Source organism: Epinephelus lanceolatus, chromosome 1, assembly GCF_041903045.1.
Source record: "Epinephelus lanceolatus isolate andai-2023 chromosome 1, ASM4190304v1, whole genome shotgun sequence".
NCBI lineage: Eukaryota > Metazoa > Chordata > Actinopteri > Perciformes > Serranidae > Epinephelus > Epinephelus lanceolatus.
In genome coordinates this window covers 49,764,860-49,787,884 of record NC_135734.1, presented here as the reverse complement: position 1 = coordinate 49,787,884, position 23,025 = coordinate 49,764,860, and the positions used below count along the sequence as shown (strand labels likewise).

The 23,025-nt window shown below is 42.4% G+C and overlaps 1 protein-coding gene across 2 annotated transcripts in view; it reads left to right on the top strand.

Annotated features, from left to right (window-relative positions):
• The window catches only part of LOC117257104 (DDB1- and CUL4-associated factor 1-like), a 29,644-nt gene extending 8,600 nt beyond the window's left edge, over positions 1–21,044 (top strand). For both annotated transcript variants that reach the window (XM_033627004.2, XM_033627003.2), the window contains 22 exons: positions 1,350–1,508; positions 1,809–1,988; positions 3,105–3,214; positions 4,170–4,269; positions 4,412–4,581; positions 4,773–4,897; positions 5,533–5,609; positions 6,240–6,404; positions 6,500–6,655; positions 7,826–8,470; positions 8,774–9,051; positions 9,257–9,455; positions 9,651–9,733; positions 10,330–10,414; positions 10,644–10,877; positions 11,683–11,776; positions 11,895–11,999; positions 12,397–12,470; positions 13,373–13,462; positions 13,993–14,145; positions 15,775–15,913; positions 17,133–21,044. In XM_033627004.2, the coding sequence (XP_033482895.1) occupies positions 1,350–1,508; positions 1,809–1,988; positions 3,105–3,214; positions 4,170–4,269; positions 4,412–4,581; positions 4,773–4,897; positions 5,533–5,609; positions 6,240–6,404; positions 6,500–6,655; positions 7,826–8,470; positions 8,774–9,051; positions 9,257–9,455; positions 9,651–9,733; positions 10,330–10,414; positions 10,644–10,877; positions 11,683–11,776; positions 11,895–11,999; positions 12,397–12,470; positions 13,373–13,462; positions 13,993–14,145; positions 15,775–15,913; positions 17,133–17,200 (3,489 nt within the window). In that variant the 3' untranslated portion in view covers positions 17,201–21,044. The remainder of the gene's footprint in view (positions 1–1,349; positions 1,509–1,808; positions 1,989–3,104; positions 3,215–4,169; positions 4,270–4,411; positions 4,582–4,772; positions 4,898–5,532; positions 5,610–6,239; positions 6,405–6,499; positions 6,656–7,825; positions 8,471–8,773; positions 9,052–9,256; positions 9,456–9,650; positions 9,734–10,329; positions 10,415–10,643; positions 10,878–11,682; positions 11,777–11,894; positions 12,000–12,396; positions 12,471–13,372; positions 13,463–13,992; positions 14,146–15,774; positions 15,914–17,132) is intronic.
• Positions 21,045–23,025: the final 1,981 nt, after the last annotated feature.

Below are 23,025 nucleotides of genomic sequence, written 5' to 3'. Positions count from 1 at the left end.
TCAGTAAAAAGGTCTGTATTTTCTGTTAGAGACACAACATGCTCTATTTTTCCTTTACAAACCAAACCTCTTAATTGTCTTTGTAAATATAGTAATTTAAAAGATGACACACGAGTAGTGATTCAGTCTTGAAGCAGCCAAGCAGTTGTTTCTGCAGCTAGTCACCCAGCCTGCAGCCTGTAGCCTCTCCCCACAGAGGAGCGTGTCTGTGTGTAAAGGATAAGATAAACTGTGGTGGGTGGAGCGCTGCTGTTCTCACTAGTGTCTCATTTACACCACAAAACTGTCTAACCACAAAAATGTTGAAGAGGTTGTGGTTTCACAAATGTGTTTTGTGGTAGCAGGATATCCGCAGGTCTTAAAGTCTTAAAAAAACACAGAATTCAGTTCACTCAAAAAGAATAAAAAAAAAATTCCATTTACAAACATCTTTAATATTTTTCTCGCCTCCTGCACATTACAGTAACATTACCAACACACTTTGTGTATGACTGTGGGCTGACAGGAGACGTTATACACCTTTTAAACTCATGGTGCGGTTGTTGTGACAGTGAACTGAGCTGCAGGAGGCTGTTTGAGTCAGCACCATCAGACCCGCAGCAAATACTGTCACTTACTGTCAGCTACAGGAACATCAGGTCACAGCTACATCAGCTCGTAATGATGAGTCTATTTTAATAACTTTGATTAACTGAAATCAGTCATTATCAATTAAACCAGCCATCCACAAGGGCCAATTGATTAATTATATTTCCAGAAAGTATTGTTACATACAGTTTGAAGGTACTGATAAGAATGTCAAGAAATTCATGCACTTATTAAGTAATTATAGGTTTTTTCCTTCGTACTGATTTGCTGTCATTCTTTGACAAGTATCACAGTGAAAAACAGGCAGTTGCATTTTATATAGTTTTAGATAGGTCTTAAAAAGTCTTAAATTTAACTTAGGCACACTGCAGAATCTCTGATAAGGGAAGCTAACTATGAATAGTGAAGGGACAACACACATAGTCATATCAACAGACATTTTAGGATACTACAGTGTTTGATGGCCACAGGCGCTAACCCTTAAAGCAGTCCATGTAATGGCCAAACTCATCTTTTTTGGTGTGAACAAATTTAAAAAGCCTTGTACAGAAACATGCTTTCACTGACTTCGAATGTTTCCTCAGTGGGACCTGATTAGTTGTATGATGTGTTAAACGGCCTCTTTATTGATTCAGATTTGTTGGTTTAAAATCAGATTTCTCAATCATGTGTTTTTTCCAAAATAACAAACGAGTACAGTAAGCTATACACATTTTCTACATTACTCATGAACTGAGTCCATCTCTTCTTTGTGTCTTTAGTATCTCGCCTCGCTGCTCCTCCATAAGAAGTTTGCAGCGGAGTTCATCGCTCAAGGAGGAGTGCAGAAGCTGCTGGAGATCCCGCGGCCTTCGATGGCTGCAACTGGAGTTTCACTCTGCTTGTACTACCTGGCATACAATCATGATGCTATGGAGAGGGTACAGTTCACACACAGACAAGAGATGAACACATACACAGCTAGTCTGAGTATTAGACCTTCAGTTAAAGATGATCTTGTATATCAAAACTGCTGTTTTCTTTAAGCACTTAATTTAAAGTTAAGGGTTTAATTTGTAGTTAAGGTTAGAATGACTGTTGCTGGAACGGACAATTAGTCAAGCAGTTTATCAACAGACAAAAAAGATAAATCAAGATTATGATCATGGTAATAAAAAAAAAATTACCGGATGCATCTTCACACATGTTAAGTTTTATCTGATTTTATGTGTGTTTTGTAGGTGTGCACGCTCCCAGACGGTGTGCTGTCAGACATGGTGTCCTACGCTCTGTGGCTGCTGGAGTCATCCCACGCCTCAGGCGTCTGCCACGCGACCATGTTCTTCTCCATCTCCTTCTCCTTCAGAGCGGTGCTGCAGCTCTTCGACCACCAGGACGGCCTGCGCAGGCTGGTCAACCTGGTCAGTGTGAAATCTTTCAGCTTATGTTGCCTCAAAGGCTTGCTGTGCAGGATTAAAAAGACAGTATACAGACTCATGCAAAAGTAATCCCTCTCAATCATAACTTATGACCCACTAGAAGTGTGTGGTTGTGTATTTGTCTGCATGCCTGCGTGTAGCCCTCAGCTGATAACAGCGCTCACACAAGGTCAGGAAAAAAAACACAAATATAGTGAGGTGAAATGCCAAGCGAAAGATACCTCGGAGTGACACTGGACAATAGACTCAGTTTCAACCAGCGCACTGATGACATCAGAAACGGAGCCACCAAACACTATCAGCCATCTGCAAGTGTAAAGGAATATATGATGCCCTCCGTCTCCTCCTCCTGGTGTACCAGAGCATTATTCAGCCAGTCCTTCTGCAGTGTTCCACCTGCTTCTCTAACATGTTATCAGTTATTAACAGGGCCAAACTCACACACATCACCATCACCACTGCCAGGATAATTGGTCTCCCCACACCGTACCTCACAGAGTTAAACATCAGGGCCATTGCACGCATCGCTGCCTCAGTAGAACAGGACATCTCACACTCACTCAATCACCACCTCACCCCACTGCCCTCCTGGCACAGGTACAGAGCCCCGAGGTGCAGAAGGGCTCGCTTTGGGAAGAGCCTGATCCCTGCAGCCATATCTGCCTTAAATAATGGGCCTCGCTGAACAGGCCTGAGTGTGTGCTGTTACTGTGATGTTGTCCATGTTGTTACTGTGTGCTGTGTTGCTGCTGTTGTCTGATAATGTATAGTACTGGGAAGAAGAATCTCCCCACTGGGACAATAAAGTCTGGTCTTTCTGTTAGATAGCTGGTGATTAGCTTAGTTAGCTTGCTAAAGTATCCACTTCTCTATCACAGCAAATGTCTTGTTTCAACAATGGTATGGTAGCTTGCAGTGTAGGGAGGAGGAGCTAAGTTTGAACATTGTGTTTAGAAACAGTAACTGATAATTCCTGCAGCCTATACCTTTAATAATTTAAATGTGGAGCAGGTTACATTTTGAATAACAGTATATTAGTGGTGTATTAACTGTGGTACCTGTTATAAAAGTCTTAACTGTCCCCTTGTCTTCCTGTAGATCAGTACTCTGGAGATCCTTAACACAGAGAATGAGGTGTCCATAATGAGTGATGATCAGGTCTTCTCCAACCGACAGACAGCCAAACACACCTGCATGGCCCTGCGCAGGTACTGTAACGAATGGATGGATGATTAAAATTTAAAAAATCCAGCACCAGTACCAATACCAGTGCCCTTAAAGTGATACCGATACCATTACTTCATTCAGTAGCCATAATGTGAACGGAGTAGTGTGTAGTATAGCCATACTTTTAAACCCTTTGGTGGCATCTTGGCACGCTGAGCTGCAAACTCTGTCAATACACCACGCGCACACACAGCACAGTGAAAGCGCTAACTGTTAGCATCACACAGCTAATGCTCCCTGACAGTCATTAAGGGGTTCAACAATAGAGTTAGAGTTTTGTTGTCTGTGTGTATTTGTTGGGAACATTAATAACTTGTGTTGGATATTAGCTGCTGCTGCTGTGTTAAGGCGTGCTGACCAGGCAGGCGTTGATTTGATCATTCACCAGTAGGAGAGCAGCTCCGGAAACGGCAGCAACAGAAAGTTCGGTGATCTGGCATGGAGTAGGGACGGTCTAGAATGTTTCGATACCACTTGGTACTGCGTTATTTCGTCTTTATCTTCTATCTACCTTGGGCTGGGTAACAGGCACTGATACTAGACCATTAATATTGGACCATTATCTAACAGTAGCTAGGCAGATGTAGCTGTTACATACATCTGACTAACTGAGGAATTCTCACTAAGAGAAGTTGGTTGTACTCTGCAGTCGCCACTGCTTGATATCACAAAATCCCCCTAAACATTCCCAGCAACAACTAAATGAATAGATCTGGATTATTAGTCTTTTATTTACTTCTTGCAGATGTTATAAAAGGGTTTAAAGTCTTCCCTGACACAACATGCAGACACACTGCAGTTGCTTTGAAGAACTACATCAGAGATATATAACTGTACCTACTCGTTGTACCTGCAGCTGTAAGCATGTTTAAGCACCAGTGTATTTACAGGTACATAGAATATCACGGAGCATTGATGGATCATTGATGTGTTCAGGTACTTTGAGGCCCACCTGGCAGTAAAGGCTGAACAGGTCAAACAGTCTCTGCACTCATCAGATGGAGGCATCATTGTTCCCCAGCAGCCATTTTATAAGGTATCTGGTTCATTTATCATCATCCTGTGTGTACAGAAATGTGCAAAAGGACCTGATAAACCTCATAAAGAACACAGTGTGTTCATCTTCTGACATATAAACCCCGTACTGTATGTATGTGTGTGTGGCTTCTCATTTCCAGGCGTATACGTACACCAGAGAGCAGATTATTGAGATGATGGAGTTTCTCATCGAGTGTGGGCCGCCTCAGCTCCACTGGGAACCAGTAGAGGTTTTCTACAAACTGTCCTGTGTCCCTTTAATGCTGCAGCTCATATCTACAGCTTGTGACTGGAGGACTTACTATGGCAGGTAAAGTTGCACGCACGCTTTAGTAGTTAGTAATAATCATGGGAAGGTCACTTAAGGTAAAGCAAAGAAATGTTATGAAGGTATATCTCCGTTCACTTTATAAATATCACACAGCATTCAAATACAGGAATAAAATAACTGCACCCTTTTCTTCACTTTCTGTGTTCCTCTCCTTGTATCTGTCTGTGCAGGAGTGACACTGTGCGTTATGCTTTGGACATCCTGGCCATCCTGATGGTGGTTCCTAAAGTGCAGTTGGTGCTGGCGGACACTGTGGAGGTTCTGGATGAAGCCAGATCTCCTGTCTCCACTGTGGGTCAGTAGTAGCCTGAGTGTCAGACTGAAGCTCCCAGAACCTTCAGTCTGACATGGCTTCCATTGAAGGCGATTTACAAGGGGGAGGGAATTTGATTTTTCCCTAACCAATCAGTAGAGATCAACGACTCACCCAGAATCTGACGTCATTAATATCCATGCCTCGGGGTGCCGAAAACAAGCGAGCATTGTCCGTTTAAAATGTCTCCGTCATCGTGCATGCCCAGCTGCATCGCCGTTAAATCCAGTTTAGCAGCTTCCTTAATTTGGTCCTCCATTAACGCGAGTAGTGGCGAAATACCTCGATAGCATCGTTAATGTGGTCTGTAGGATCTGTAGCAGTCGCCATTGTTGCTATCCTCACCAGTTACCCACCGGCGCACAGCTTGACATCAGCGTGGCGCTGATTGGCTAATCGCTAGACCCCCAGCGTTCATTGGTCCGTCCATCGTTTGGACGAGATAAATCGCAAATTCATTGAAGTATGCCAGACCAGTAATGCAAGCCTACTCAGTTGAGTGGGCGGGGTCTATGGTCTGGAACCAGGCTAGGTCAGTAGAACGGTTCCCTAAGAAATTCATCCCGTGCATCTTCTGTCCTGGATGTGCATCGATGTGTCTCTTGTGTCCGCTGCAGGTATGAGCATCATTCTGGGTGTCGCTGAGGGCGAGGTGTTCGTCAACGATGCTGAGATCCAGAAGTCAGCTCTACAGGTGAGCAGATGGATTCATTCAGTAACTGATACTGTTTGTAAGCTGCGCAAGTGGCATGGCGATGTCGGTTCAGACTGAAACTATTGGTTGGATTGCCATGAACTTTTGTTGACACACTCATGTTTCCCAGAGGATCAGTCATACTGACTATGGTGATCCTCTGACTTTGCCCCTAGCGCCACCAGCAGGTAACATTTGCGGTTTTCAGTGACATGTCCTGATGAAGTTTGGTGCAGACATTCATGTTCCTCTCATTATGATTTCTAATAACTCTTAGTGCCATAATCAGGTCCAAATTATAATGTGTCTAATTCTTTGGTTTATGTTTAAATTCCTCCCAAACTAATAAGATTTATACAAGAGAAAATGAATTGCTTCTCTTGACAAAGTAAGCAGTAACCACACTAAAAAAGCTTCATGGTTTCACCTAATAACAGTGTTCTTATCAGTAAAATCCTCATTGATGAACAAATGAACTCTCTAGGAACATGGCACAGATACTGTTATCAGTTCATTTAACTTATTCCATTAGTTTATTAAATGAAACTATTTCAGAAACACACACAAGCTTGACAGTCATCAGTTTGTGCAGCAGTCTAACTCAGATTCTTCTCCCCTGTCCCACCCCAGGTGATAATAAACTGTGTATGCGCTCCAGACCAGAGCCTGAACACTGTGGGTGCTTTTGCTGTCACCCCCCTTAGGCCGTCCCTCCACCCCCAGCAGCCCCCCGCTCCCCACAACAGAGTGCTGGCTCACATGTGGCAACTGGTGCAGAACAACAATGGTATAAAGGTATGAATGAAAGGAGCTATAATGTAGATAATAAAAGTATGTCGGTCCCCAGTGTCACTGACCGTCCCTCACTCCCATACCTGTGTCCCCCCCAGGTGCTTCTGTCCCTGCTGTCGGTAAAGATGCCCATCACAGACGCAGACCTGATCCGTGCCCTGGCCTGCAAGTCTCTGGTCGGACTCTCTCGCAGCTCAGCGATCAGACAAATCATCAGCAAGCTGCCGCTCTTCACCAGCAGCCACATTCAACAGGTCAGCACAGGATGACAAAATAACAAACAGAAGTGCATGGAGAACATCGTGCTGTGTTCTGAAAATTACAGCAAACATCTGTCAGTCGGTCCACCACTTCGGTCTAAACTTAAATATCTGATAATTATCAGATGGATTGATGATATGTAATTACTTTGGTGCTCCTATTTTCACCTAGTGCCATCTAATCATCGGGTCTAAATTAAATTTGTCCAATAGTATTTTTAAAAAGAATTCTTAAAGGATCTGTCTATGACATTCAGAGTATTAAAGGTCCAGTGTGTAGGATTTAGGGGAATCTATTGGCAGAAATGGGATATAATATTCATTACTGTGCTTTCAGTAGTTTATAATCACCTAAAAATAAGACTCGTGTTTTTGTTACCTTAGAAGGAGGCAATTATATCTACACATGGAGAGGATCCTCTTTTATGGAGTCTGCCATGTTGGTCTACAGTAGCCTAGAATGGACAAACCACACACTGGCTCCTTTCCATGTTGGCCACCTCAGTTCTCCTATATGTTGGCCAGTGGGAGAGGTTAAACTTGGTTGTCATCTGTAAATCTGCAAATAATTGCTATGTAAAGATGTAGTGGAGTAATGGCATCCTGAGCAGAAAATGAAGTCACGCAACCTCTGTGTGTTGTAATCTGAGCTTCTCTGTTTTTTGTTGTGGTTGACTGTCTGGTGGCCCCTAATTGTACCTGCTCTGCATTGTGCTCATATGGTAGTTTCTCTCTGGTAACTGCCCAGGTTAGCACCATTAGCTGTTGCTATTGTTCGCAACAGCTAACAGTGCTCTTGCTGCTAGCCGCCAGCTCATTTTGAGAGCTGCGTGCATGCAACCTGAGTCAGACACTGAATTATAGATATGCTCCGTATGTCATATACAGCGTATAACGTGCACACTTTCATTTTTACCCACTTTCATAAACTACTTCACTTACTTAAGTTGAAAAATCTGCCACGTGATTCACTATTTAGTGCAGATCTGGATGGAGAGGTTTGTGTTTACTGTTGTCCAGTTTCTTCTCATATTTAAAAAGCATTCATGTTTCAGCTCATCAGACAGCGGTAACTGTGGAATATAACCCACACCATACCAAGACATACCACTCCTTATCATCTTCCAGTACTCATGTATTTTTTTTTTATCTTTACCCCCCTAGCTGATGAAGGAGCCAGTGCTGCAGGACAAACGGAGCGAGCACGTCCGTTTTTGCCGATATGCCGCCGAGCTGACTGAGCGAGTGTCTGGAAAGCCTCTCCTCATGGGAACCGACGTCTCATTGGCTCGTCTGCAGAGGGCTAGTGTGGTCGCACAGTCTCGGATCACCTTCTCTGAGAAGGAACTCCTCATGCTGATCAGAAACCACCTCGTTGCAAAAGGGCTCCATGACACAGCGAACACGCTTGTGAAAGAGGCGAACTTGTCCCTCTCATCCCTCTGTCCAAACTCTTCCTCCTGTGTCACCCCACCCTCCTCATCCCCAATGATTCCCAGGACTTGCCGGTCAGCTGGCGGGATCACAGCTCGTTTTGCCAGCCCTGTTGGATCCTCCCCTGTGTCCTCTATAGCTATAGCCTCCTCCACCACTCCCACTTCCTCTCGTTCCCTTGCTGTTCCTCACCCTTCATGCTCCTCTTCGTCTACTTCCACCCTCCCTCCTCCTCCTCATCCCACATGTCATGGGCAGGGCTCACATCTGGTTGGCCGGATTTTATTCACACGGGAACGCCCGCCTGCCCCTTGCAGCTCAGGAAAAAAAATTCGTGCGCTGAAGCAGAAGTCTGACCACGGTGCTTTCATACAGGTCAGTGATGCAATTTGTTTATTAATCTTTTCCTATATATTTATTAATTACAGTATAAATTGTTAATCGTCTAGTGGATTAAAACAACATTAAACAACAATTTTTATAACCACTCAACCATTAACAATAATTTGTCATGCAAAATGCAACACTTAGTCCAGTTCTCTGTTTTCCTCTGTTTTATATCATTGTAAATTCGGACTGTTAAAAGTTATAACTTGAGCTTACAGTAAGCCGTCTTTGGCTCTGAGAATGTGTGCTGAGCATTTACACTATTTTTATGCCTCGTGGTCATTTTTTCAGACTCCAGCCATGAAGAAGCAGCTAGAGCGACACCTTCCTTCCCCCCCGACCCTCGACAGCATCATCACAGAGTACCTTAGGGAGCAGCACGCTCGCTGCCCCAATCCTGTCACCACCTGTCCTCCCTTTTCCCTCTTCAACCCCCACCGATGCCCCGAGCCCAAGCAGAGGCGACAGGCATCGCCCAACTTCACTGCCCGCCTGGGGAGCAGGGTGCTGTACCCGAAGTATGGAGGAGTGGACAGAGGGTGTCTGGACAGACATCTGATATTTAGCAGGTAATGGATAAACTCAGAGGTACAAATACCTAATGGCTTTGACACACAATGTTTGTTTTGGGATCTTTTAATCTTTCAGTGCAGATTATTTAAAGCTAGGTAAAATATGTCTTTTAAAAATGGAACATAGCTTTGAAAAATTATTGTGAGTCCTGTTGATTCTCTTCTGGTCTCTGTGTCTCCTTTTTTTTTAACTTTCGCTTAGGTTTCGTCCGATGTCGGTCTTCCACGAGGGCGACGGAGACGAGAGTGGTTTCACCTGTTGTGCCTTCTCAGCCCGCGAGCGTTTCCTGATGCTGGGGACCTGCTCCGGTCACCTCAAATTCTATAATGTTTTCTCTGGAGAGGAGGAGGCCAACTACACCTGCCACACATCGGCCATCACACACCTCGAACCCTCCAGGGTATGTTTACACTTCAAAACACCTGTGGTCATGTTTGTTGACAGGCTGAGGGCAAATCAAATAATGTAGTTTGTCATTAAATAAAATGACGATGTGTAACTTGAAATGTAACGCATGTTTTGTGTAGAATTTTGTAAACTTATTTGATTTTAAATTAAAAAGTGCATATTAAAGTGGTCATTATGTGTTTCTCAGGATGGCAAATTGCTGCTCACCTCTGCTTCTTGGAGTGTCCCTTTATCGGCCCTCTGGAGTATGGATGGCGTCTTTAGCATGAAGTAAAACTCTCTCTCTCACACACACACACACACACACACACACTCACAGTGTTATCTTGAGACATGACCTTAGAGTCCATTGTTTCACTTGATGTATGGCAGGCATGTCCATAGTCCGGCCCAGGGGCTAATCATGGACCATGGACTGAGTTTTGAACAGCCCTTGGCTTGTCTCTCAAAATGTACTGTATGCGGCCCGATTGGTTAATCAAGCATCTCTTTGCATTTTTCCTGCTCATGATGGCAGGACTATTAAACCATTAGACATGCACCAAGAAGGAACTATGCAGGCCAGGCGGACCTAATGTTTGTTAAACTGATGGTAAAGAAGCAAGTGGAAGGTTACCTGACTGTTTCCTGCTAGGTAGCCGATATGACAGCAATGGCTGTTGCTGTCAGGAGTGGTGCAAAGTTGAATACTTTTTCAGTGAAGAAACAGTTGCGTCCCATTTGTATGTGATTTTTTTCAAAAGCCCATAGTAGGCAAGAATTAGCTAGCACCCAAGGATTCTTTTACATTATCTAATCCAACCTCCATTCAAAAAAAGTTCGGACACCCCTGGTGTGTGGACTTAAGTATTTGCTTTCTGTCCCAGGAACTCGTTTGTAGACGACCACTACGTGGAGTTCAGTAAACACTCTCAGGACAGAGTCATCGGCACCAAGGACCAAGTCGCACACGTATGTCACCCAAAATGTTCTGCCATGACTTAATTCCACTGAACAGACATTTTTTCTTGAGTTTACTGCTCTTAAATCTCACATTCTCTGATGTTAGTAATTAGTAGACATTTCTCCTTCATCACTGCCTCCATTTTCTTTTAATTCTCTATTTAGTATCTTACAAAGTTCTTCTCCTTTCTTTTTCTGCTTCCATGCTAATCATAAAATCATCAATCATGTGCTGCAGATCTACGACATCCAGACAGGTCAGAAGACTTTAACCCTGAATGAACCCGCCCTGGCCAATAACTACAAGAGGAACTGTGCCACCTTCAACCCCACGGACGACCTGGTGCTGAACGACGGGGTGCTGTGGGACGTGCGGGAGTCACGGGCCATCCATAAGTTTGACAAGTTCAACATGAACATCAGCGGGGTTTTCCATCCCAACGGCCTGGAGGTCATCGTCAACACTGAGATTGTATCCTCTGATCTGATAGAAGGTTTTTATTCTTTAAACTGCTCTTTTAACATGATGATCCAAAGTGACATAAATACACAAGCTTTGCACCTCTGATGATTGTGCAGCCATGTTAACGTTTGTAAACGCACATAAAGCTCAGTGGCAAAAACTGCACAAGACTTAAACACTTGAGAACAACTCTTGGTGTGTTAGCGGGTCGTCTGTTTGTCTGTGGGCCTAATTGTTTAAATGAAATCTACATTTAAAGGAAGAGGTAGACAAAAATGGTTATTTTCTTTCTTGCCCTGAGCTAGCTGAGAAGATTGCTACAGTTCTGATATCTGTAAGTTCAATATGAAGCCGCCAGCAGCTGGTTAGCTTAGCTTAGCATAAAGACTGGAAACGGGGAAACTGCTAGCCTTACGTCATCTAAATGAAACAAAATCCACCTTTAAAACTCACTGATTAAGTTGTTTTATCTTGTGTGATTAATCCGTACAGAAAATTAGCGTGAATATGACATGTTACAGTTTTACGAGGGGTTGTGTGTGTTTCTGTGTTCCTGTCAAACTATTCCTTTAAATTTTAATGTTTAAACTTCAAGCTCACTTCAGACTAAAGACTCCTGACTAGACCAATTGAAAGTTGCAGTGACTTGCAATGCGCCAGTCTGCAGCGTTCTTAAAACAGCGTTCTTAATACTCATTGAAATATTGTATATTTTCCTCATGTTGTGCAGTCGCACTGAGCATCAAGAGGTGCAGGGAGCCAGTCAGTTTGTATCTGCACTGTTCTATTTGTCAGCCTTGACAGCAGGTGTCAGTGGGACCTGAGGACCTTCCACCTCCTGCACACTGTCCCCGCCCTGGACCAGTGCAGACTGGTCTTCAACAGCAACGCCACCATTATGTACGGAGGTACGGGCTCTTCGTCTAAATTGTTCCAAACTGATCCTTTTGAGCAACATGTGTGTGTCTCACTTATCACTGACATGTTATGGCCTATTTACTCTCCAACACACACGTGTGTGTACAGCAATGCTGCAAGCCGATGATGAGGATGATGCCATGGATCAGCAGATGAAGAGTCCCTTCGGCTCATCCTTCAGAACCTTTGATGCTACAGACTACAAGCCCATTGGTAGGTTGCACTTCCTGTTTATTTCAGTCTTAAGTCTTATTGCTCGACAACAGTACATGTAATTTTCAGCACTCTGAAGTCACATTAATGAGCTGTACACAGGTTTTCCAGGCTCTAAATGAAGCACATGTGGTACCTCAGTTATGACCCTCTGGCCCTTTCATAACTTTTTTTAACAGGAAAAATAAATGCTGCGCCCCTATGGTATGTGTGGGATTCCAAAATGTCTGTTTTTGATAACTGTTGGTTTGGATCTTGACATGAAATTTCTTGATTAGAATAATTTGTTGTTAAGTTTCTTTTGTTTTTATGTTGCAGTTCTTGTTGTACAGTGACTTTTTATCTCCTCCTGGTTTTAGTTAAAAACTCAGAACTCGGTTTTGTTTGTGTTTTTCAGCCACAGTGGACGTGAAGAGAAACATCTTTGACCTGTGCACCGACACCAAAGACTGCTACCTGGCTGTCATTGAGGTACTTTTGCTTGACTTTACGCCTCAGACTAAACAGTGTTCACATTCAAATTAGCCTGAACAGTGCTATCTGATAATGATATGGTATCTGATAACAACCATTATGGTCTCTCTCATAAGTAAAACTGAGCTTAACTCTTTGACTCCAGTCTCAGCTTCAAGACTTTATATTCTTCTGTGCCACTCAGTGCGTTTACATGACATTAGAGGAAATCAATTTACTGTGTTAGTCTGACTTTTAGTAAACACTTAAAAATACATCTAAACATGTTAGTCTGACTGAAAGTGTACTGAATCGAATTTCTCAAAGTCTGGCTAACACACCCAGATAATGCGATTAGGAGTTGAATTCGTCCTGCATGTATTGTATTGTATTGTATTGTATTGTTCTTTGAATTAACCAGAACAGGTTGAGTTGTTTAGTGTGTAAAACTTTGTCTTGTTTGCTGTATTATTGTTCAGTAATTTATTCTCTGTTGTCTGTTTCCTGCAACTAACAATTATTTTCAGAAATGATTAATCTGGCAATCAATTACTCAATAAGTTATTTATTTACCTGGTCCAAAAAACATAAGAAAATATGACACAGTTATTGAAAGATTGAAAGATATCCAGTTTATGATCATGAAAGAGGAACAAACGCAGCAAAACCTCACAATTGAGAAGCTGGAATTAAAGTGTTTCACAGAGAAATCACTAATCAATTATCAGAATAGTTGATTACTTTTCTGTTGATCAGCTTTTTTTTTATTGTACTTATTTCTTATTTTCATGAATATAAGCAGGTAAAACAGATTTTTGTTTTGTTTTATAGTCTAGTTTTAATTTAACAGAATAAATAGATGTAACTGGAAGCACATTTGAAACCACAGATTTGTTTTTTTTTTTCCACGTTGACTCTAGAACCAGGACACAGTGAGCTTGGACACGGTGTGTCGTCTGTACGAGGTGGGACGACAGAAGCTGGCAGAGGAGGGAGACGACGATGATCAGGTCAGACGCTCAGAACTGAGTGTGAGGTCTGTCTTGGTGTCTTGACTGTTGGTTTGTTGGGTAACTGATAGTCTCAGAGCAGGAAGTTTATTTTTTAATAGGGGGATTATTGTATACTGAGACAATGAAACATCTGACCAAGTGCACACATGTTTAGTGATAATATGAATAATAAATATAATGGGCAGTAAGGGGTAGATATGAATACACTGGATATATGAGCTGCACACTTGACACTGTGTAATCATATATATTCTGATGATTTTAGGCTATATGATGTGAGTACTGACAGACAGTATGAGCTATCTTCAAATATTTTATTACACTTAGAATGTGTGCAGTAGTTAAAAGTAAACTCAAGATGCCTACAGCTGCAGTGCTGTGTCTCTTGAAATCATGTCTCTAACAATAAAAACAAATTAAAGTGAATCATCTCCAATATAGAAAAAAAATCCTGTCTCATCATTTTCAGTCAGATTAATGGTAACTTAGAAGTGTTTGTTTTTAACGCATGTTGTGTCATCCTCCAGGATGATGAAGATCAGGATGATGATGACTCCTCAGACACAGATGACGACGATGACGATGATGATGATATGGACACAGACCCGCTCATAGAGGAACTGGCCAATAATGACGACCCAGACTATGAGGACGGAGCCAACTCTCCCACAGATCAGGAGGTAACAGACCTCACACACCTGAGTCTGAACTTTATTTCATTTTTCTGATGTGCACAACTTCTTCTGGTTAGTTTTGGTAGCCCAGAAGAAGCGACTGTCAAGCGTTTAAATAACTTATTAGACAGATATATTATAGAGGAAGGTGACGTTTACAGAGCAAGCCCAAAGTCACGGCTAATAAGCGGACCTGGCAACCCTGCGGCTTGTCCTCCTCACATTTCTTCCGTCCTCCTGCTGACGTGGGACGTATCCCGCCTCTCATTGGCTGATGCTCTTTGTCAGTCGTGTCAGACTTCTCCAGTTTTCTAGCATGCCAGATATCCAGTCCCAGTCACAGACGAGGGGGCGACTTGCTCGTAGGCTTGTTCAGACATGAGGACTTGTCATGGCAGACTATCTGCCGACTCACCTCCGACCCAAGGTGGCTCTCAAGATCCTCTGCGACGTCAAAATTGCGGTGAAAATCGTGTAATGTGAACTAGGCTTTAGTCAGCTGTACCTTGGGTCATGACATGACAGGAATGTAAAGGCCTTTGTCTCGTAATCTACAACCTATAACTACAACTGTGAAGAATCTAAAGAGTCTGAAAGGGCTCAAAAACTTTAAAATCTTTTTCTATTTGTTTTTTATCAACAAAATCTCGAATCCATTTTGGAGTTCTGTCCCTTTTTTGCAATAGGTCACTCCCATTGCCACGCCCCCATTTAGCCACTTGGTATGTACACAAAAACACACCTTCTCTCTCACACACACACAAACACACAGTTGACTTTTGTTAAGTTTCAGCCTCCAAGGGCAAAAACTGCGGCTGCCAAAGGCTGGGGGGACTTTGCGGACTGACTGATCGACAGAGCGAGCTATAAAGCTGCTGGTCAGAGCTAAAAAGGAAACACACGAACAAACAAACCAAAAGCAGCTTAGATCTCGGGCATGTTTGCTTGTGATATGGATGCCTACTTATTAGTTCTATCCATCCATCCATTTTCATCTGCTTATCCGGGGCCGGGTGACAAGGGCAGCAGGTTGTGCAAAGCACCCCAGACGTCCTTCTCCCCAGCAACACTTTCAAGCTCCTCCTGGGGGTTCCTGAGGTGTTCCCAGGCCAGATGAGATATATGACCCCTCCAGTTGTGTGTTCTGGGTCTGCCCCGGGGCCTCCTACCAGTTGGACATGTCCTGGAAACAGGAGGTGCCCAGGAGGATTCTGATTAGATGCCTGAACCACCTCAAGTAGTCCCTTTCAAAGCGAAGCAGCAGCAGCTCTACTCCAAGCCCTCTCCAGATGTCTGAGCTCCTCCCCCTATCTCTGAGGCTGAGCCCAGACACCCTTCAGAGGAAACTCATTTCAGTTGCTTGTATCCGCGATCTCATTCATTCAGTCACTACCTAGAGCTCATGCCCATAGGTGAGGGTTGGGACGTAGGTGGACAGGTAAATCTAAAGCTTTGCCTTAAGGCTCAACTCCATCTTCACATTATTTTTATCAGTTGCTCTGGATAATAACAACTGGACTGGAAAGATGACGGTAAAAGCTTTTACCTGTCCACATGCTTCTTGTTGTTTCCCAGTGGCTTCTGGTTTTTACTGGGAACGATCCCCAGTGATGTTTATTTCCCTCCTCTCCTCAGATTGCAGATCTTCTTGGCAGCAACAGCGACGACGACAACAGTGATGATGATGATGATGATGATGATGATGAATCAGTAGAGTCGGAAGGCAATTCATACAGAAGTGACGATCCCTCCGACCCATTTGACTACCCAAATTGTAAGTAACAGCGTTTGTTCATCAGCTTGTTAAATATCCTGTTTGGTTCTTCCGTATCTCAGCGTGTCTGTATCGTCATTGCAGCAGGGGAAAGACTGTAATGGAGAATAACAGCACTTTCTACCGTGCCTAATCCCCCGTAAAAGTTTCTTAAAGGGATAGTGCACCCAAAAACGAAAATTCAGCCATTATCTACTCACCCATATGCCGAGGGAGGCTCAGGTGAAGTTTTAGAGTCCTCACATCACTTGCAGAGATCCAAGGGGAGAGGAGGTAGCAACACAACTCCACCTAATGGAGGCTGACGGCGCCCCAGATTCAAACGTCCAAGAACTCATTGTAGCTCTGACTGCTGTGTGTGCATTGCGTGAGACCGTGAGACATGGGCACCACGTTCATGTGTGTTCACGTGCTTTCGCTGGTCTCACGCGCAAGTGTGCACACGTGAGCGTGGTGCACAGAGAGGCAGTTAGAGCTACAGGCTATAATGAGGCTAAAAACAGAGTTAAATGACGTTTTTCCAAACAACTTTTTATGTCGGGGCTTCAGGACACTTGGATCACTACGGACGAGCAGTATGGAGATATTTTGTGGTTTCAATTATGTGTTTTTGGACGTTTGAATCTGGGGCGCCGTCAGCCTGCATTAGGTGGAGTTGTGTTGCTACCTCCTCTCCCCTTGGATCTCCACGTGTTGTGTGGACTCTAAAACTTCACCTGAGCCTCCCTCGGCATATGGGTGAGTAGATAATGGCTGAATTTTCATTTTTGGGTGCACTATCCCTTTAATACAACCAGACCTGTTCCAGCAAGATTATGATCTGAAATCAGGTAGATAACTTGACATTAGCATGTAGCTACATCTAGCAGTTTATATAATTGAACACTTGCTGTAGCGTGCCTGGAGCAGATGACCACAAACAAGTCTGTCACTCTCTCAGTAAAAACAAACAAACGTTGGAAACAGAGAATTCAGAATCAGAGTCAGTTTTATTATCTGAGACTTTGGTCACATTTAATTTCAACACCAGACATTGTAATATATATATGTGACAGAAAATGAGTGAAAAGCATAATAGGTCCTCTTTAATATTTTATAGACTCAACAATTAATAGAGAAAATAATAAAAAATGATCAGTAGTTGCAGCCTTATACCTCTATGTAGCTTTTTCCCTTCATTTCATGTTCACTGTTGGAAATGTGTGTCCTCATATTGCAGTTTCCCCAGGAGCGTCAGATGATGAGAGTCGGATCCTTCAGGCCCTCAGGGAGCACTGGCCCTCGTGACCTGAGTGAGGACGCTCCTCTGCGGACAACATGAACCTCAACAAGGCCTTTTTTTCCCTTTTTAAATCATCATTTCTCGTTCAAAAAGGCAAGTTGACTGTGAATACACTGATATGCACATCGATGTCCAGAACACCTGTGACATCCTCTCTCTGCGTTCTGCAGTTTAGAGACACGACAGTCATGACGAATAAATTTCCCCCCCATGGGGCTCAGATGGAAACACTGACTTTTCACTGGACCTTGCTTTCTGCTTTGCTTCAGTAGGAGAGAGTATTTGTGAATGAAACGTATTTCTGGTGTTGCTCTTGCACTCACTGACCAACTAATGGAAACTTATGTGAAGGAGTTTTTATAGTTTTTTCCCCCATTTTTTCTGTGGATGGATAATTTAAGTTTAATCAAAAATTTCACAGCACTTGAAGCCATAAATTTAAATTAAATTGATATTAAAAAAAACCCAACTACATCAGTGTTTTAGCCACTGGCCAAACATTCTGGTAAAACCTGGTCCCCTTACTTCCGTAGAGAATGGTTAGTGTAGTTCATTTATTTCCACACTGCATCAATCCTCCCTACGTATTTGTTTTCTTCCTAAACAATCGCAGCTAAAAGCCAAATATTCACATAAAGGCAGCGACCAATGTGGAATCACAGGCTCATTCAGCATTCCTCATTTTACAGCAATAAAAACATGAACATTTTTTATCCTCAAATACACCCAGAGACAATGTAAAGTCCCAAGAATGTTATGTAAAGATGTAAAGATAGAGTGAACACAAGCTAGCCGTAGATCTCCTTCAGCCTGCTGGATCATCACAGAAATGCTCCCATTTTGCTCGCACATATTAGAAATATCTTTGTTTCCATGCACCGAATAAAAACACCAACTTTTGTGTCTTGTGAGGAATCAAAATACCCAACTCTTCATCAATCAGTAGAGGTTTCCACTGTGTCTGTGGGCTGAGATCAGCAGTTTGTTAATGGGATAGGTCAGATTGAGGTATTTGGTGTATTACCTATTATAGATGTCAGCCGGCATGCTCCCAGTTAGGAGAAGCCGACAGTAACAGCTTCAATTCCCTCTACCATTTACTGTAGGTACGCTATGCTAAGTAACTTATATAACCCCACTTAAAAAAAACCTTCTGTGTCCAGACTTCTGTACTTCTTCTTTTAACATCCAGATCAGATTTTTGCAGAAGGCGCTGATGCATGCATCACTATGAGCCATTCTGTCCTTTGACACTGTATATAATTTCGCCATAAAGTCAATGATGACCCAGACGTGGCAGAGACATATAGTTTTGTTTAATTTATTTTGACTTTTTCTTTTTAATTTAATTTATTTCAATTTTATAGGGGTTGATAGCTTTAATGTGTTGGGAGAAATGTTTGTAGCCCCTGTGACCCTCAGGTTTCCTTTTGTTTGGTAAACCAGCAGCACTAAGCAGTTGTATTAAAGGGTAAGTTTGGTATTTTTCAACCTAGACCCTGTTTTCCCAGATGTTTGCGTCTGACTAGTGGGAACAGAAGTCTCTGAAAGTGGTCCAGTATTGCGTGAGAGGGCTGCAGCTGGCAGCAGCGATACAGGCTGCAATGTAATCACTTGGGGCAATTGTGCACTCTTATTGTATGTCCTCCAAAAGAGCTTGTTTTTGCCACAGATGGGCTCAGATTATTATTATAAGTGTCTCACATTATGGAAAGTATCCTTACAGAAAGACCTTTGTTGGAAAGAGTGAGGTCCGTTTCGTTTGTCCCAAAACAGCCTCGAAATTGCCAACACCAAACCCACCAGACGCCATTTGAATAAACAGTAATTTTAGCATGTGTAGAGGCAACATATTGTCACATCTAACAGGGTGAATAAAGGGTTTAATTCAAACCAGAGTTGGTCATTGTTGGAACAGTGGAAAGGCGAGCCGAGGCGGCTTTTGTGATTTTTATTTTGTTTTTTTGGACTTTGAATGAAGTAAAATTACTGTTTATTAAAATGGAGTCTGGTTGCTTTAGCAATGGCAATTTTGAGGCTCTTTTTGGTTCTCTTTAACAATAAGGTCTATCTCTGTAGTGATTCATTTCATTATGTTGTCAGTTGTCAGTTGCAAAAACAAACATTTATTGGACGTTAATTGACGATGTACAATTGCCCCAAGTGGTAACATTCCAGCCTGTTTCACATCTGCCTGCTGCAGTCTCACCAAAAACTGGACCAGTTTCAAAAACTGTTGTTGAGAAGATGGGGTCCAGGTTGAAAAATACCAAAGTTGCCCTTCAAAGCACTGGTGTGCTTTTTTGGAAAAATCTGAATGTTTTTAAAAGAATACTTCACCTGCAAAATTCCATTTGTATGCCAAGTACTCACTGTGCTGCCTTGCATTCTTGGAGACTTTTTCCTAACATGCCTTGATGGTGAACGGAGAATCCAAAAACTGCAAACAGTCTTCATGAGTTGAAGTGAATGGGGGCCACATTTACAGCAAAACTATATTAAAACACCTGTTTACGAACTCTCACACAACTCCTGCGGTTTATTCCAAGGTTCATTTATCCTGTCGTATTCTCAGTACTTCCCAAACACATGCATTTTCACAGGCATGGACAAATTGCGTCCCTGGGATATTTATAGTTTTTTTGTTGTTTAACGTGGACCCTGACTACTTCAGTTCATGAAGAATATTTGCCTTTTTGGGATTCTCTGTTCAGTGTGGACGCATGTGAGAAAACCAACGTTTTCTTCATGAATTTAAGGTAACACGCAGTAAGTAATCGACATACAAATGGACATTTTGTGAGTGAAGTGTTCCTTTAAAGTCTCAATTTTATGAGGACAAAAACCAGCAGAGCTCTTAGTGAGTTACTGCGTCAACAGTGTGTGAACAGCAACATTACTTTTTGGGAAAATACTACTACTAATGATAATAATATCAGTGTTAGAGCCAGTGTTATATACATGTCATGGCTGTCGGATGGACATTTGTAGCAGCTGATAATGTTGGCGAGCTCCAAATGGGATGGAAATCCAGTCAAACATGTCATAAGTTATTTACATTATGCAACGATGGTTATGTCAAATGTGTTATCAAAGTTTGAATTAAATCATTATTGAATAAACACCGTGAAGGTGAGCAGGTGTTCATTTTCATACATTTAAATTAACATTTTATTTGTGTCATTTTCCAGCAATTAATTAATTATCAGCTGCTACAAGGTTTCAGACACAAGGAGGAAAATATATATTTGTATTAGCACAGTATTTGTATTTTACAGCGAGCTTACCTCATCACTCAACAGTCGACCATAGTGAGTGTCATCATTACGGGTTAACAACACAACCAGTTGACACAAGGAACTTTATTCTGTATATTACATTTGTCGTACCAACACGAGGCATGTTGGTGTCTTCATGCTGTTCTAACTATTTTGAAACTGCGTCAAACAATCTGCGACAGATTTCATGAAGCTGTGAGGAGCCTGGATTGTGTCCACAGCTGTTTGGAGTGTTGTTTGATTTTGCTTTTCCTTTTGTTAAAGATTGTTCTGGTGATAAACCAGTCGACGTCGCTGCTGTTGGATGAAAATGTTACAGGGTCAGGGTTTGTGTTTTTCCAAATGATCCAGAGGTTTTTACACACATGATGTCATCAGAAGTCGCTTAATAAAAAAGTACAAGAAAAAAATAGTTTTCATGCCACAGCAGCTTTTTGGAGCCATATAGTCAACAGTTTTACAATAGATTGTATTGTTTATGAACATGTTTAAATTGTTGTAAATGGTTAAGAGGATTATCAGTTCAGTTAAGTTCTACTTTAATAATAAAAGATCTTTTCCCTTCTTGTAACTCCTGCCTTGTTTCATATCAGTGATACTTCAGTGTCTTTCACATGAAGAGAAGCTCCTATGTGTTTCATACTGTGTCACCGTTACAGCAGTTTTTAGGACTTTAAGGGACAGTTTGCCTCAAAATCAAACATACACATTTTCCTCTCACCTGTAGTGCCATTTGTCAATCTATATTGTTTTGGTGTGAGTTGCCAGCCCGTTCTGATGTCCACCTCGTCAAATATCACTGCTTTGTCAGTGGATGTCAGTGTCAGTCACCAAGTCACGTTTTGCATATTTGGTGTGGCAGTAGCTCAGTCCATAGGGACTTGGCTTGGTAACTGGAGGGTTGCTAGTTCAAGTCCCTGCACAGACCAAGTATGGAGTGTGGACTGGTAGCTGGAGAGGTGCCAGTTCACCTCCAAACCCCCAGCTGCTCGGGGCACCCGTCCAAGAGGCACCCTTTGCAGTGGTAGACACACTGGGCGGTTGTTTTTGACACAGTAGGCAACAACTCAGCTCATGAAATACTTCGCTTTGTCGGTGGAACTCGGCGTCAGTCACTGTGGCTGCATGATGCACGCTGGGCAGCAATGTTTTTGGTGAAGTGGGCAACAACTCATGAAATACTGCTGCTTTGTCAGTAGATTTTGGCGACAAACACTGACACACAGAGGCACCTTTCACGGCGGTATGCTGCACGTCAGACGGCCACTGGCAAGTGCTGCAGTGTACAGAGCAAGAAAGTCTGAATAGGTTGGGTGGGAAGGCAGGTAGTGTTGTGCCAATTTGTCCCCAACCTGGGCCAAAAAAAGAGTCTGGATCTGTTGTTAGCACTTTGTCAAAAACACCTTTGTCAGAACCCACTGGCATCTCAAAAATACTCTGAAGACAAACACTTGAAGCTGGAATGTGATAGTTTATTCTGCAACATCAATAAACCTGCGTCAAGCTCCAGAGCTCTGACTGCTGTGTGTGTAGCAAAAAGCAGCTTCTTATATACCCAAGAAAAATTCTCCTTTTTGGTGAAGGTTTCCCAAGTCTCCACCTTATTTTCAAAAACCAAAAAATATGTGGAGTAAACTAAGTCATAATTTCTGGAAGACTCATTGCAGTTGAGCGTTTCAAATGTATTTTGGCATGTTGAGCACCACACGCAGAGTGGCATCTAGTTACATTACAATGGAGAGAAGGCAGACATCTCTAACACTTGGCAGCTCATACCAAAACTATCGAGACTGATAAACAGCACGACAGGTAAGAGGGGAAATATGTGGTTTTGATTTGGGAATGAACTGTCCCTTTAAGAGTTGTGTAAGGTCACAGTTTGGTAAATGTTGACCGTGTAATAAATCACAATTTAAGAAACTTTAATTATCTTCCACAAAGTCATAGTTCTCAGTCAATGATCGTGTCAGTTTTTAACTCTACATAATGAGAAATGTGATTCTTGTTTATAGTCTGCTTGTCCAGGAAAGGATTGGAAACCTCTCAGTGATACTTTGCTGTTGGGTGTGTTATTACCTGAATCAGTGACTAGAGGTCAGTGTTGCATTGTGATGAGTTCAGGTAAACATCATCCTGCACGGTAGATGACTGACATGAAACACACTCATATCACATACTGTGATCAACAGAGTGCAGAAGTATAAATGGGTATTACACTGTGGCCACCATCTTATTTCCATGTGCTTCATCAAACACACTCACCATATTTATTTGACCGAAATAATGTGTGGGAGAGATGAAAAAATGACAAAGAGGATCCTCATGCACCAAGGTCTCTCTTTACATCCCAGCAGCAGTGACTCATACAAGATATTCTCTCACACAGACAAGTTCCACTCATGCTTTGTTCAGTGTGTTCTGTCACATTTTAGCCTTAAGTTTAAGATAAAATGAGATAAAAGAAAAATCAGTCACTTTTTACCCACAATCTTAAACAATAAACCCTTTACCAAATTTCCTATTATGCAAAAATGCCTAATAGTCTGCACTGA